Raw genomic sequence first — 15,930 nt, 5'->3', positions numbered from 1 at the left:
TATCCACAAAAGGTATTGGTCGGTCTTTCTTTCTCCCTTTCTAGTTCCTTCTCTGCTTCTTTTATCAGTTCAAAGATCAGACTCATAATTGTCTGAAAGCCAACTAGAAATTACGGCTGCTTGAACCTGCCAGAGCAACTTCATATTTAATGATCTCAGCAGCTAGATCCATGTTGTAAATGATTTGTAAAAATCTTTTTTCATTTACCCTCAGGCTCAGTTCTTGTATTATGTGATACTGCTTAGGCTACCTGAATTTCCACTATATGGGGAAAGCAACAATAATCTGTGATGTTATTTACTCAGCTTTAAGTTGAGTACATATAAGTTGTCTTTGATTTGGTTTACAAGGATGTTTTTGATTTGGCTTATATCATTCCTGCTTTGACTTGGGGTTATCCAAGGGATCCATTTTGAGAGTGAATCTTTCCTATGAGGCTTAAGCAATATGATCATTGCACAAAAGGCTTCAGTCTAAAGTTGAAGAAGACTAATGTTGCAAATTTGGCACTAAGTCAAAGAGTGCCTGCCAAAAGAGTATTTACTCATGACTTCCTTAATGATCTGAACTCAGAAAAAAGCAAGAAGAATGTACAGAGTGTTCTTTAGGACTTTAAAATGTAGATAAATTGTTCATAACAATGGTTTTCATAATAAGGAAGAGTTTATTGCCCAAAGGGCTTGAGTCTGGTATCTTGGGAAAATCAGTATTACTTTCTATTTTCATAGAAAGAGACAGAGACAGAGACAGAGATGGATGGGTGGATGTGGGGAGAAAAGGCTATAGAATTTTATTTCTAGAGTCAGAAGGATTCTTGAAGGTCATTGGTTCCAATAACCTTATTTCACAGGTGAGGGACTTAAGGACATGACAAGTTAATTGATTTGCCCAAAATCATACAGGTAGTTCAATGGCAAAAGTAAGGATGAAAACTCAAGTTTGATGATCTTTTTATTGCATCTAATTAGATATGGGGAGAGGAAATCGAGAGCTGGATAACTAGATAGATCGATATTCAACTAATAGTAAGATAATTAGATATAAGATAATATAAAAATGCCTTTTCTAAGACTCTAAGAGCTATATAAATATTATTAGATAGAATGCGAATGCTAGGCAGAACTGCTCCTGAATACCAATGAAAGCTTATAGAAATTCAATCCTTGGACAGGTTTGCTAGTCTTGGGAGCAGTCCAGTTGCTACTGTGGGTAGTGGTCATAATAAACAACCCTGACAAATAGTGTTGTATAAATGTGAAATATGCTGCCACTTCTTTGTCATTCTGCCCTTGGGGATCATACTGAGAACTGGCTTATAATAAAGCCCTTTTAGTCCTTTAGTCACTAAACTCCCATGAACAAGTTCCAGGATCCATCTGGCATACAATTCTATTGTATAGGAAATGATTTACTGTAAAATGCCACTGCATTCCAGGTTTATATAATATTTATAGGTCATGTTCTTCCAACTAAGCATAAGTTGAGGCCAATTCATAATTTAATCATATGGTCAAGTCAAGTCAACAAGCATTAAGTACCTTCTATATGCCAAGTAGCTACCATTTATGATCTCTTTATATCAAGCATTTTGGAGGATAAGAGGCGGTCCTTGCCTTGCAGATTTTAACTATCCGCCATGATAAAGAAACACAATTAAGGAATCATTATTTGGTTTAGTAGAAATTTCAGGGATTTGTTGGACTAGATATGTGGAATCTGGGCTGTTTTGCCTCCGTTAAGGAGTCATCTTGGCTGGAATTCTTAGCTGCTAGTTTTGATGACTCTTGCGTTGTGATTATCTAGTCAGTTTTCTGTGTTTTAACTTGTATAACTTAGTTTCAATGTCTAGCAAAGCTTTGTCTAAAGCATTCATATTTATTTTCATTATTTCCCTTTAGATTTTAAACCTTTTATTCTGCCAAACTATTTTTATCGTTTCTAGTTCTAAAAGTATATTATTTTTATTGCACTGAATCTATAAACTATCATTTACAAATTGTTTGGCATTGCCTAGCTGTGAATGAGTTTGACTCCATTTTTTGGATGGAATGCCATCTCTTAATTCCAGATCCAAAGTGGTTAATATGCCAAAGAAAATCCCATTCCAATATATCTAAAATTTTCCACCTATTAAAAATAAAAATGCCTTGTGATCCAGCTATGTTGTAATTTGACTATCAGGTGTTTTTTTTTTTTTAATTTTGGGATTAAGCAGGGGTGAAAACTGGTGATATTTTTGTCTGTCATATATTTTTATTTATAACTTGTGAAAATATATAGTCAATGATAAGCTATCCCCCTAGAACAGTGATGGACAAACTATAGCCCACCAGCCAGATGTAGCCCCCTGAAATGTTCTATCAGGCTCTATGACATTATTCCTAATTTGACAAATACAATGAGTAGGATACAATACAATGAAACTTGGAGAGAGTTGCCTTAGAAACAGACTGACAGATGAGTATTTCCTTTCCTTTGGACCCCCTTTAAAAAGTTTGCCCATCACTGCCCTAGGGCATAAGTTCTGACTCCTTCAGGACTGCGCCATAGTGCTACAGTCTGGAACATCCAATAATAAATATCCTAGGAAAGACCCAAGGTAGATCTGTGTATATTGAATTCCTTGCAAAGCAAGTTGTATTATTGTACAGGATGTCCTGAAAGTCTTAGTAAAGTTTTAAACATGTATAGACTATGTAATGTATATTATCTATTGAAATAATTTCTCCAACTTTCAATCCATTTATGGAGATGAATGAAAGAAATTTCAAGTTAACACTAAGGTGATAAATACTGCCAGCAATATTGTGTTGGAAAGAATACTTTAGATCATCTTACTTTATACAATAAGTCTAATCAGTATATATGATTTTTCTTTCTAGGTGCTTTTATTCCTGGTGTTCCTGTTCAACCTGTAGTTTTACGATATCCAAACAAACTGGTAAATTCTGTTTACTTGTGGATTAAACATTGAGCCCGGTTAATTGAGGGTTAGAGTTGTAATGAGTTTTAATGTATCCATGGTGCATTTTCATTGGCTTTTGTTTACACAACAGTAGTAAACAAACTGTAGGAAATCCTCTAGGGTACATGGGCTGAGTTCAACACATCTTTCCCGAAGAAGTCACGAGAGGCATAATAGGTTTTGTTGTTCTTGATGTACAAGTTACATATTAATGAAAACTTCTTTTGCTCCAAATACTCTAACTAATCTCTTCCAGTCCTTTGGTAAATAAATATTTAAATGTTATAAATTTACATGCCATCTAAAAATCTTATAATGTCTTTAAATTTATATAAATCCTCTGTATATAAAATAAATGGAGAAGAGTATGTATATATATGTATATGTACACATATGCTAACATCTTCCCTGACTTCCTATTCCCCTAAACCAGCCATTCTCAGAATAAATATAAAAATAATTTTTGTTTGGCAAGTCATTGGGCATAATAATGGTTTACATTTAGATTTACTTTCCTTAATATGGGTTACCTCTAGTTGTAACTTTATGAAAAGAACTTTGGACTGGCAATCAGATGGATGATCACAGTTCTAGCCTTCATTCTGTCATGTCTGCTTGAGCAAATCACTTAATTCCTTGGGACTTGGTTTCCTCCTTTATAAAATAAAGTGGTTGTACTTTATGACCACTAAGGCTCTTTCAGACATAGTGTCCTATATATCTAGCTATGGGAATGAGTGAGGGGAAAATAACCTTTTTTTTAATATTGTAAAAGTAAAATCGAGGGGAAAGGTCATAAAGAGACTAGCCTGTAGGGTAATACATGCATCAATAAAATGAGATCAAAATTATCATCAGCATGGATCTGTATTGGTCCAAATCTTCATGGTTCTACATCTTTCAGTACTACTTAGCAAGTGAGCAGAAATAAAAAAAGTTTCAACAATCAGAGCAATCCAGAATTGGGCATTTATGTGGTTAACTCAGAAGAAAATCATAGGAGAACCTAAAGTGGCCAAGTGAAATCAGGTGTAAGAATTAAATCTACTCAAGCCAAAAGGGAATAAATTGTATGGGTGAAATGGCAAAAAATGAATAGTTAGAGGTTAAACCAGTTACAACACACTACATCTGTGATATAGATGGCTAATGAATTGTTGGTCAGATGAGAGAATCCTAAATTAGAAATCTTGGAGATTGAAAGAATGCCTATGATGATGAAGTCCGGGGTGCGGGCTTCCACTGATGTATAGCCAATGTGGCATAAAGACAAAAGACCATAGAAGCAAGATAGCTTTTTCAGTACAAATACTGAATTTTTTCAAGACTGTTTGTGGACAGGGGAGGAAAGGTAGAGAGTAGAATGTGAGCAATATGGGGACAGGTTGTCTCCAGAAGAGGCAATGGCAGTAGTATGATGAGAGTCACAGAAATGGATGTCAAGACCTTCCAAAGAACTCATCATTGGTTAATAGAATGTGGTAGTGAAGCTGTGACACAGAAGTGGCAGAAAAGATAGTGAAGACTTTGACAACCTCTTTTCATTTCCCTCCTTAATTGAGACAACAGGATGGGGAGCAAGTGAAGAAAGGCATGGGAGAGGCAATTTTTATTTAACAAGAGGAAACAGAAGGAAAAGGTGAAGGATAGAGCAAAGATAAAAGTGAGTTTACCCAGAACACAATAGTCATACCATAATGGTACCACAGTGTACCACAAAGTGTATAGAGTTGGAATCACTAATTTTTAATGAATTAATTCTGTTCAATTTAATTTATCTTTAGGATACAATTACATGGACATGGCAAGGTCCTGGAGCGTAAGTCAGCCTGAATTTTTTTTTCATGTGTGTTTTGTTTTGTTTGTTACTCCCCCTTCCAGGAGGGTAAATGGCTATGGAGAGTAGAACTCACTGACAGATGAATCTGCTACCTTAGACTCTTTCCAGTCTGCCACAGAAAAAGCATAGCATTGTGGAAAGAGAGCTGCCCTCAAAGCCAAAGTGACCTAGGTTTATGCCTCTACTGCACCAGCTGATCCTGAAAGTCTCTCCACTTTGGCAGATGGAGTTTCCTAACCTGAAAATTCTCAGCATTAAAGAAATCACAGATCTATTCACTATCATATGCTTTTTTCTTATTAAAACCCTTATCTTCTGTTTCAGTATCAGTTATAAGAGAGAAGAGTGGCAAGGGCACAGTTAGGAAGCGTCTGAGGCTAGATTTGAACCTAGGACCTTCCAACTTCAGGCCTGCACTTTATCCACTGTGCTTCCTAGCTGTCCTTATCATGTACTTTTATGTTAAATGTTATTTAAAGGGCAAGAAGGTACCAAGGAAATTATGGTGCTTTTTTCAAGCACTTGCAAATTTCTTTGTAGAAGTAAAGAATAAATTACTTTGATTACAGCTTGTCGCATAACAGTAATGTTGGTCACACTTAAACTGTGTCATTTCTATACTTCTAACCTTTGAGGATTTAGGTTAAATGCACCCTAACCAAGAATAAAAATAACTGACCATTTTAAAATTCTGATTATGATATATTATTCAGTGCTTTAAAAGATCTATGACTTCATCATTATAGGTACCTCTTCCTCTACATATTATTCTCACACATATTCCAGCATTATCTGAGTTTCCTTGACCAGTACAATTACCAGGTGGCCAGCTTAATGATTTCACTGGTCTGTGAACTTAACCAGACTTATCTTTAAGACAACATTCACACATTCTGTCATATGACCAGACCTATATTTGAACCCTTTCTCATCTTACATGAGGCCTGCCATAGCTTACATTCTCCTTCTTGCATTCTGCCTTCAGTAGCCCGGGGTCACCTTTATGCCATAGTGAGACACTTGAGTAAAATTTTAGTGAAAGTACTATTTATTTAATGGAGATAATTATCACTATCTGTATTAATGGGAAGAATAGGAGAAGTAATACATTGTTAATTCAGTGATCTTTATTTTTTTTTTAAACTCTTAACTTCTGTGTATTGGCTCCTAGGTGGAAGAGTGGTAAGGGTGGGCAATGGGGGTCAAGTGACTTGCCCAGAGTCACACAGCTGGGAAGTGTCTGAGGCCGCATTTGAACCTAGGACCTCCTGTCTCTAGATCTGACTTGCAATCCACTGAGCTACCCAGCTGCCCCCAATGATCTTTATTTTTAAAAGAGTTCAACAGGATACTTTTCATACTTTACTGCTTACTCTAATTTGTTTCCTGCTTATTGTTTGCCAACTAATTGGATTTTAACAACTAGACCTTTGGCTGAAAATACACTTAAACATTCATAATGAAAATTAAAATGCACAACAGTGCCATCTAGAGGGAAGTTCTGACCCAAAATTCTGACTTCAGCATTTGAAATGTTTAAACTGAATTTAAAATATCTTGCTTTCTGTTCAATGTATGTCTTTTTCTTTTTTTTAAGGTTGAAGATTTTATGGCTTACCTTATGCCAATTTCATAATTTTGTGGAAATTGAGGTTAGTAGAAAAGAAATGGTAAATATTCTTTATATTCATCCAGGGTCTCTAGAGGGGTTTCACAAACACTTCATCAAGACGGGTTCTCTTGTGGGATTTAAAATTATTTGGTTAAGATTTTTTAAATCAGTTAGGAAATATACTCTCTAAACCAGTGGTGGGCAAACTTTTTAAAGAGGGGGCCAAAGGAAAGGAAATGCTCATCTGTCAGTCTGTTTCTAAGGCAAGTCTTTCGAAATTTCATTGTATTGTATCCTACTTATTGTATTCTTCAGATTAGGAATAATATCAGGCATCTGGATAGAACATTTCAGGGGGGGCCGCATCTGGCCCACAGGCCGTAGTTTGCCCATCACTGATCTAAACTCATCCTTCTTTTAGTTTTCACTCATGAAATCACTATGTATAAAAGCATTATGTACACAGTAATAGGTATTTATGCAAGAAGTTATAATTCTTTAAATTATTTCACTTTAATATTAATATTAATACCACTGCATGCTACTGATCATCAGAGGTACTGGTATACTATGTCTTTTTTTTATTAAGCTATTGAAATAATTCATCAATGTAATAGGCTAATTCGTGACTTGCTGGAGTCAAGACATTCTCTGAATTCCTTTAAGTATAATCAGCATTTCGTTATACTTGTTTTTAACAAGGGTATTGGTAAAGCCAACATCCTAAACCAGAAAATAAAGATAAGCTACGAGCAGCTACATTTTGTTTATTCCCATCAAAACTAATCTTGCTCTGTAGTGCAGAAATAAGAAATTGTATCTGTTTTCATTGAGGCCATTTGTTTCAGTAGAATATTAGTTATACTAATTACAAGGTGCTATATTGTGACATTTTAAAATGATATTTTTTGGGCTTCTTAAATACAGTTAATTTTCCACATAAAGGAAATAATAGGCCATTCTTAGGGAATGGTTTGTTCTTTATCTTAATAAGAAGAAAGAAATAAAAATACTTTCATGAAGATGAACAAATGCTAAACTAAAAGTCAAAAGACTGGGTCTCTGTAACAGTTTCTATGTCTAACTAATTGTGGGATGTGGGACCAAAGATTTAATGTTTTTACCCAAATGTCCCCAATTAGAGAACTAGCTAGTCATAGAATTTAGAACTCAAGGGTACCTTAACAGAGATCACTTTGACCTATTCTAAAATACTTTTTTCCACCTTAAAATTCTATGACTTGGTTATCTTACACCTTAGACAAAAAATTTGTAATGGTAATTAATCTGAAAGAAACATAAAGAAATGTTTAAGAAATATATGTGTTTTAATAAACACAATGATCATAGTTTAAAGGTTTTCACACACTTTTTTTCAAATCTTAGCTTTTAATAAAATGCTCTCATATTTTGTCCTTTTCAGTGGGTTGAGACAACTATTTAAAGTTAGTGCCTTCCAGTGTAATGATATTAATACAACATTGTTAATTTCATTGAACTCTGAATTATGTTTGTTAATGTGGAGGTGAAAAATTTACAGGAAATTAAAGTTATACTTTGTGGATCTTAGTGAAGTTCTTTTAATTGATGAACTTTAATTGAAAGAGAATTAAGAACCTAAAAGTGCCATGTAAGGATGAGTTATTATTCATTAGACAAATATAGTTTAGATTTGCTACTTCCTATAGTCGGTTGATTTTGTAGAAATTCATTCATTATCGTAGAAAGTGTTACCTTGTGATGAAAATATAGAATCTACTGACCTAATAGTATTAAAGATCCCTTTGGAGAAAATAGATGAAATAATTTAGAAATTTCAGTGTTTGAGGTTTATAGAATTAGTGAAATAAGACGAGGTGCTTAAAATATTCTCCTCATTTCTGTATGTCGATGTAAATAAGTGCAACGGTGAATTTTAAAAAGTGATAAGTCAAGAGCTATACATTTGTCATTTTAAAGTATATATTGGTTTTTCTAATCTATGTATATAAAATATTAATATGTACCAACCTACTAAGTAGGCTAGATGTCAAATAACCTTGAAAAAAATTGTTTCCAACCCATTTATCTTTTATATATTTTTAAAGGACATGACATCTTCAAAACAAAAACCTAGATACTAGTTTCAAAATATAAACTGTATCCATAAACATAATACTTCATATGAGACCATTAGAACATTTCAAATAAATTGAATTCTATTTCAAAATTCAAAACAAGCCTCCGACCCAATTAGGGTGCTTCATTAGCTGTAGAGGAAAATGCAATTCAGTATCCGTTTATCATATAAATTTAGTTTTACTTTGTTTCCTTACAAGGCAATGATGGCTTTAGTTCTGTGTAATTCCAAGTACTTTGTCACACTGCAAGTCATGTTTATCTTGTCAGTGGTAGAATCACTATGTTCTTGTATGGTAAGGTATAAATTATGATAGTTATAGTTATAATTTACTGTTTTATATTTAGTTTCTTCCAGTATATACACCTTCAGAAGAAGAAAAGAAAAATCCAGCATTGTATGCAAATAATGTGAGAAGCATAATGGCAAAGTAAGTAAATTCTAGTACTGTGTTCTTGTCATTCAACTTGGGAAAATCACAATTCAGTAGAGACAATCAAATCAGATACATTATTTTTATTATCCTGTTGATGATAGTAACAAAATACATTCTCAGGAATGTCATTCATTACTTCTGAGATCTTTGTAAGACAATTATAGTGACTGGCTGTATTTTTTCAATATAAACAAGGTTTCAGAATTTTTTGTCCACTTTTTATCTACTCTGCCTTGTAGCATTGTTGTAGAAAACAAAGTTTAGCTTAACTCTGAGGAAATGGATTTTAATGCAAAAAGAAAAAGAGGACATATTGCTTTTCAAAGAATGAGGCTTAGATATCATTGAGATTAATATTCTATGGTGATTAGCATGTCAGTCTGATGTGGTGACATCAAGCTTCTAGAAAGTGATGAACAATAAATAGTTTAGTTTTACTTTTTAATAAATTTACCTTTGATCTCCAATGTCGCAACAAGTGAATCCTGTGTCCAAATGTAAAGCATTGTTGGTTGTCAGAATCATACTCAGGTTTTCCACATTAAATCACTCACATTTTTTATGAAGGATGGAAGAGCCATTTCAGGAAAATTAAGTATCAGTTCAAGTCTGGGATTGAGGGATACATAAATCAAAATTTGCTTTTACTAGTTTATCACTTTATCAGAGGCTATTAATATTTATAAATTAATTGTCTCAGCTTTGTACAGTTGTATGCGTATTTTTATAGTGTTACAAGGGTGATTTTGGTAATGTTACTGGTGACATTAAGGTTACAGATTGCATGCAGTTAGAAATTTAGAAGATATTCCTAGTTGCTGTTGTTGTTAAGTTCTTCAGTTGTTATGGTCAATGAGTAGAGTTCAGTTCAAGACTCCCTCTCCCCTCTCTAACCATCTTTCGTCCTTCCATGTCCCATCCTCTCCCTTTTCCTTCTCCTTTTTTCTCCTTGCTTCTCTTCTCATATTTACTGTCAGGAAGGGCTGCCTCCGAATTAGGCCCATCGCAGTACCGGGAGAGACTAGCAGAAGCAGCGCCTAAAACAGTGAGTGGCTTTAAAATTGTGGGATAGCTTTGAAGATGAGAAGTTGTGTAAGTCAAATATAGCCCCTAACATTATGTTGAGATGCGGACTTTATAAAGTCTTATTACTTAAGTGATATTGTTACTTAAGTGATAAATCACCCTGGTTTTCTGAAATAAATCTCATATTCTCATTCTAGTCAATATACTCCCTATCTCTATAGGTCTTATAAAACTAACAAAGTAATTTATGTTGGCATGTGACATACATGAACCAAAAAATTTGGAAATGATTTTCCCTGTATGTCTATAAATTTCTTACGAAGGGTCCAGTTAAGGCAAATACTCTCCTTCTCTTTTCTTTGTCTTTCATCCTCTAGTTCTTTCCTTTTCCCTTCTCCCTTTCCCTACCTGGAGGGTCTGCCTAGGATAGGATGCTTCATTGTGGACACAAGAGTTAAAGACTAATTGCACAGGCTGAAGATGTTATTCAATGTCAACTAGCTAGCTGAGGTGTTAGGGGGTACTTATTTTAGTAACTTATTAACCATTTGGGAAATCAGGCTATTTCATTTTTTCAAATGAATTCTGTCATAAATACCACTTTCAAAAACATTCTAGGGCAGAGAGAAGCACATATAAGTATACAATTAACTCTCAATTATCCTTGTTGATGGGAAAGCTCTTCTAGATGATTCTACTAATAGTTCTTAAATATATAAAGCAACTTTACTTAATGTAAGGCAAAGTAATATACTAGAAAAAGCACAGTATTATAAATCAGAAAAGTTGGGTTCTACTCTCATCTTTATTATTTATTAATCACTTAATCTTTGATAAGTCACCTTTTTGAATTTCATTCTCTTTATCTGCAAAATAAAAGGCAGTCTGACAGGATTCACATTCTTGTCACTAACTTACCAAACCCCTTAATTTAAACCTCATATCTATTTTCCCCTTAATAACAGCCAAATAAGCTCCAAAGTTTCTTTGGTCTCACAAATTCTATGATTCTATATCCTGTAGAAAGAGCAAAGATGATCAAGAAATGTGAATATCAGGGAAGTACAGCATAGTTGTGTAAAGTAAAAGATATTTTGAATCTAAACACTTTTTGCCCTCTTGTTTTGATTCTTGTCCTTTAAATGAGCTTATTTTAATTGCTTGTTTAATACCAATTGATCATGTTGTATTTGGTAAGGGAAAGTCATAGAATTTTTACTAATACCCCAAAATTGCATAAAAGGAGAGATTTCCCTTACTATTGAGAAGGATTTGAAAGCATGCTCAGAAATGTTTCCATCTCCCTAACAACTTCTATACAGGATTTCACACCTATGTAACTGGCTAACTAAAAAACAAACAATGTTCTATGGGTCAAGCAGAAGTAAACTGACAATGAAAAACCACCATTCTGTGAGCCATGGTAGGCAGGGAACACAGAGGACAAATGAAAAATAAGAGGAAAGTATCCCCTGTAATAGAGGTATCAAACATGCTGCCCTCTGCCAAAACCAGATTAAAATGTAATTGGAAAATACTTCATAAAATAAATATACAGTATACCCTTGCAATGGTAATATATGATTTTCTAAGTCAACATTCTGCTGTAGGAATCCTTATGTACAGTTTAGTAGTGTCATTTCTTTTTGAATTTGACACTGTCTTCTTGGAACACAGTGCAAATTATATTCTTATGGTTAATTATATTTCCTATCCTGTTCTCTGGCCCCTTAATAATAGTATATACAAAGAGGAAAATCTCACATTCTTTTTTTTAAAAAACCTATTAATTCAATAACATGTGAACACATTTAAATACATTTCACATGTACCAAAATTTACTGTAACTTTTATCAAGTCATCAAGCATTTATTAAGTGTCTCTGTGCCAGGGACTGGGCTAAACACTGGGGATTTTTTTTAGTGACAAAAAAAAAGTTCCTCCTCTCAAGTTGCTCACAGTTTAATGGAAGAGAAAACACAAAAACTACTATGATTAGATAAAAAACCCAGGGAAGACAAATTGTTCATCATCACCAGAGGGAAGCCACTAGCACTAAGGGAGATTGGGATAGAATCAGGATCCGAATTTTAACTGATTCTTGAAGGAGGTTAAAAGATAGAGAAGAGGAGAAAAAGAATTTGTCATTGAAAAGTCTCAAAGTCAGGAGATAGGGCTTCTTGTGTAAGGAAGAGCAAGGAGACCAGTGTCCCTGCATTACAGAAAAATGAAGGAAGTAAAGTTCAAGAAGACTGAAAAGGGAGAGAGGAGCTAGGTTATGAAGAGCTTTCATTTCAGGCTATTTTGTTTGTAATAAACTCCTTTCATAGCACTTCATGAATTTAGAACTGAGAAGTTTCTGGTTTGCTAAAATTAACTGTTCTTTCCCTGAGTTAAGTGGATCTTTTTAATTACAATCATAGGCAGTGAGCTTAAAAATTTCTCTTTGGTCAGTCATCTCTCTCTTTACATTGCTATCATGGTATGATTCTTTAATTGTGTAGGTCTACACTCTAACTTGGCTTTCTATCTTATACTTTAAAAGTAGGTAGTTTGGTGAGATTGCTAAACACTTGCTTAAGAAATTGGTAGACTAGCATTCCAATCTCAGTTTCATCACAGCATGATGTTAGGTAAGTTATTCACTCTCCAGGCAGCAACTTCCTTTGTATTCCTTGTCACACATTAAGTAGTTAGATTTAATGGTGAACCATGCAAAGAATTAATAAATGCAGCCATTATTTTTTAGGAGCTTACCATTTTAAATATCTTCAGCAATGTACAAAGCAGCATGGAATAATGTAATTATCACTTAGATTCCAGGAGATATTTTTAATCCCAACTCTACTAACTAGTTGTATGAATTTAAGTTGTATTACTTAAAATCTGATTCTCAGTTTACTCAGCTGAAAACAAAGAATAGACTAAATGGTCCCCAAAGTCCCTTCCAGTTTTAACAGTCTGTCATTGGGTGTCTATGAGTACTTTTCCTCCTAAAATGTTATCGCTAATCCTGTAATCACCTAATTTATAGTTCTTCGAAATCTCCCTAGTTTTTATGTCCTTAGTAAGAACTGTCTGAGTTATGATAAATAAGTAAGTTGGTTATATTATGGATCCTATTAGCTTTGTTTAACTCATTGAGTACTGTAATTTCTTCATAAAATTTTCTTACCTGCCCCTTTCTTTCAATTTCTACTGTTGCCATTATATTCTAGACCTTTCAGCATTTCTTTCTTATCTAAAGACCAGACCCTAGTGCTCCAGTCTATCCTACCTAGTACTACAGTCTTTTTTCTAAAATATAATTTTAAACATTCCTTAAACAAAATCCCGAATTTTGGGTCCCCATTGTTGATAGGGATGCATTCTAGGATTCTTAACTATTTCATTTCTCTCTTTGCATCCTCTTTATTTAGCATAGTACCTGGCACATAGTAGGCACTTAATCAGTGTTTGTGGATTGATTAGCTTGGCAATGAAGATGCCTCACAATATGATCCCTACCTGTCTTTACAGCCATTTCTCTCATCTTTATTCCACAGAGTTCTACTCCAAACAAACTTTAACACATCATATTCCCCCCTCCCCCATTCTTCCAGTCAAAAATAGCCTCTTTACTGTTTCTTTTGGAAGGGGGAGGTAAATTTAGCAATAACCATCTCTCAAAGCTCAGCTTGTCTCATACCTTCTGTGAAGCTTTCCTTAATCCCCCTCAGTTTTTAATCTGTCCTCTGTACTGTAGGTAGCATTTATTGTTCATATGACTTAATTAACATTTAGCATATTCTTTCTGCATTGTATGAAGTTGTGGAAAAAAAGCACTGAGCTTGAAGACCTAGGTTTGAGGACCATTTTAACTATCTTGACATCCTAAATAGATTGTAAGCCCTTTAAGATAGTGGCATTTATGTTTTTATCTACCTAGTACCTAATGTGATATAGGAACTTAATAAATCCTTATGATTACTGGGGAAAAGTCTGGTAATGGATGCCATTTTAAGACTGATCAAGAAATATTAACGAGGAGAAGAAATGTTACTAGCTGTAGATTAAATGTACTATAGATTTGCAACTTAAGACTCCTTAATAACAACCATAACTTCATTGAGTGTGCTATTTGTTTCCTTGTGGAGCAGGAAGGAGAATAAATTCAGTCATCTATTGTTAAGGTTCATTGATTACATCAAGACCATCTGTCTAGAACAGATTTTGGATGACTTGTAAATTCTTTCAGAGTTAATTTGGAGTGTTATCACTCTCATTTATAGTCATTCAATTCAATGAACATTTACTCAAAATTTTCTCTTCAAGTTCACCCATATTTTAAAATGTAATGTACCTGTCATAACATCAGTGTAGGTGTTCTGATTTGTGAAAAAGAAGTATTTTTCCTCTTCCAAAAAGAAAAAAAAATTACAAATTCAATACAGACACCTATCAGTGTAAATACCATAAATCTAAATTCTCCTGAATATTTTTTAGATTGTAACCATGACAGTCTAGGTTTGTTAATTTGCCACTCCTTGGAATAAAATCAATAATAAGCCATGAGAACTTGACAAAGAAACAACTTCCTACTCATTTTCAGCTTTTATATTTGACCCCAAAGAAATATATGCCATGTTGCATAAATTCTTCACTGAGATGTTATTTTCTGTTTTTTTCTCCTTCAGACATAGTAAAGAAGATTATTAATCCTTTTGTCATTCAAATTTTTAAGCATCTTGCCAAAACTTGACTCTAGATATTTCTTTCCATTTGAAAACCATGTCTTTCTGTTACTTATATTCCTTATGTTCTAAAAAAATCTTCTAAATCAGTAGAGTAATTCTGACTATCTCACCCTTCCACCATTGTCTTTTGTCCTAACATTTGAAAAAATGATCATTTGATAACAATCCCTAAAAAGTGAATCATTAGGATAGTTCTGGAATAATTGAAGTATGTGGGTGTATAGAATTCTTATTTTACTGTATGTTAACTAAATTATTGTATGCTATAGTGTGCTTGCTTCTTCCTCTACCCAAACACCTTGGAAACCTACCTTCAAGTGGCAATGGTTTCATTCACCCTGAATGTCTTAAGGGATAAAACTTTATATCCCCTTTTAAATGATCAGAACTGAGATAGTTAGGAGACTCAGTGAATAGTAAGCAAGACCTAGAAATGGGAGGTCCTGGGTTGAAATCTGGCCTCAGACATTTCCTAGCTGTGTGACCCTGGGCAAGTCACTTAGCCCCGAGTACCTAAACCTTACTGTTCTTCTACCTTGGAACCAATCCTTAATACCAATTCTAAGAGATAAGGTAAGGATTTTAAAAATAAAATAAAACAGAAGAAATTCCATTTGGAAGAAACTAACATAGCTTAAGTAGTCACTACATGGTAAGTATCGTATGTATGTAATAGCAGAAGGCCTAATACATGCAAGAGAAATTTGCACTCTCCTTGTTAAACTCTTGCCTCTATTCTAAAGATCTAAACTGCTGAAAAGAGTTTTTTCAAGTGTCTAGAAAGAACTTTACTTCCCATTCATTCACAAGTATTTATTAAAGGAGTGCAAAGGAAAAAAACAGAACTTTTCCTCAAGAAACTAATAGCAAGTACATAGCATATATCTCTCTCTGTTCCTAAAAGAATTCGACAAATAGAATTTGATCAGGGATGAGGAACGATCCAGAAAAAAGAAAGGTAGAAGTCATTTTGAAGAGTAAGAGGTGTTTCAACTGAAAAAAAATTAGGAAATTAGACTTCAAGGAAGAAGTAATTTCCAACTCTTTAAAGAAGATTTCAGGAAGTCTAGATATGGAGCATGAGAGTGCATAGCTAAAAAACAAACTTTTAATAAATTCCACCAGTTAAATTTTAAACTTTGTTTCTTTTGAATTCCTTTTACCCATCCTCTGGTAGGATTTCTAATGAACTAGC

General features: G+C 33.9%; 1 protein-coding gene across 1 annotated transcript in view; it reads left to right on the top strand.

Moving 5' to 3' along the window:
- The window catches only part of LPCAT1 (lysophosphatidylcholine acyltransferase 1), a 177,977-nt gene that overhangs the window by 141,441 nt on the left and 20,606 nt on the right, over positions 1-15,930 (top strand). The window contains exons 6-9 of the mRNA XM_044665334.1: positions 2,884-2,942; positions 4,751-4,785; positions 6,404-6,458; positions 8,885-8,967. Coding sequence (XP_044521269.1) covers positions 2,884-2,942; positions 4,751-4,785; positions 6,404-6,458; positions 8,885-8,967 — 232 coding nt within the window. The remainder of the gene's footprint in view (positions 1-2,883; positions 2,943-4,750; positions 4,786-6,403; positions 6,459-8,884; positions 8,968-15,930) is intronic.

This window comes from Gracilinanus agilis, chromosome 1 (assembly GCF_016433145.1).
Source record: "Gracilinanus agilis isolate LMUSP501 chromosome 1, AgileGrace, whole genome shotgun sequence".
In the NCBI taxonomy this organism is placed as follows: Eukaryota; Metazoa; Chordata; class Mammalia; order Didelphimorphia; family Didelphidae; genus Gracilinanus; species Gracilinanus agilis.
The sequence above is the reverse complement of the archived record's forward strand: the minus strand, read 5'-3'. Positions and strand labels throughout refer to the sequence as shown.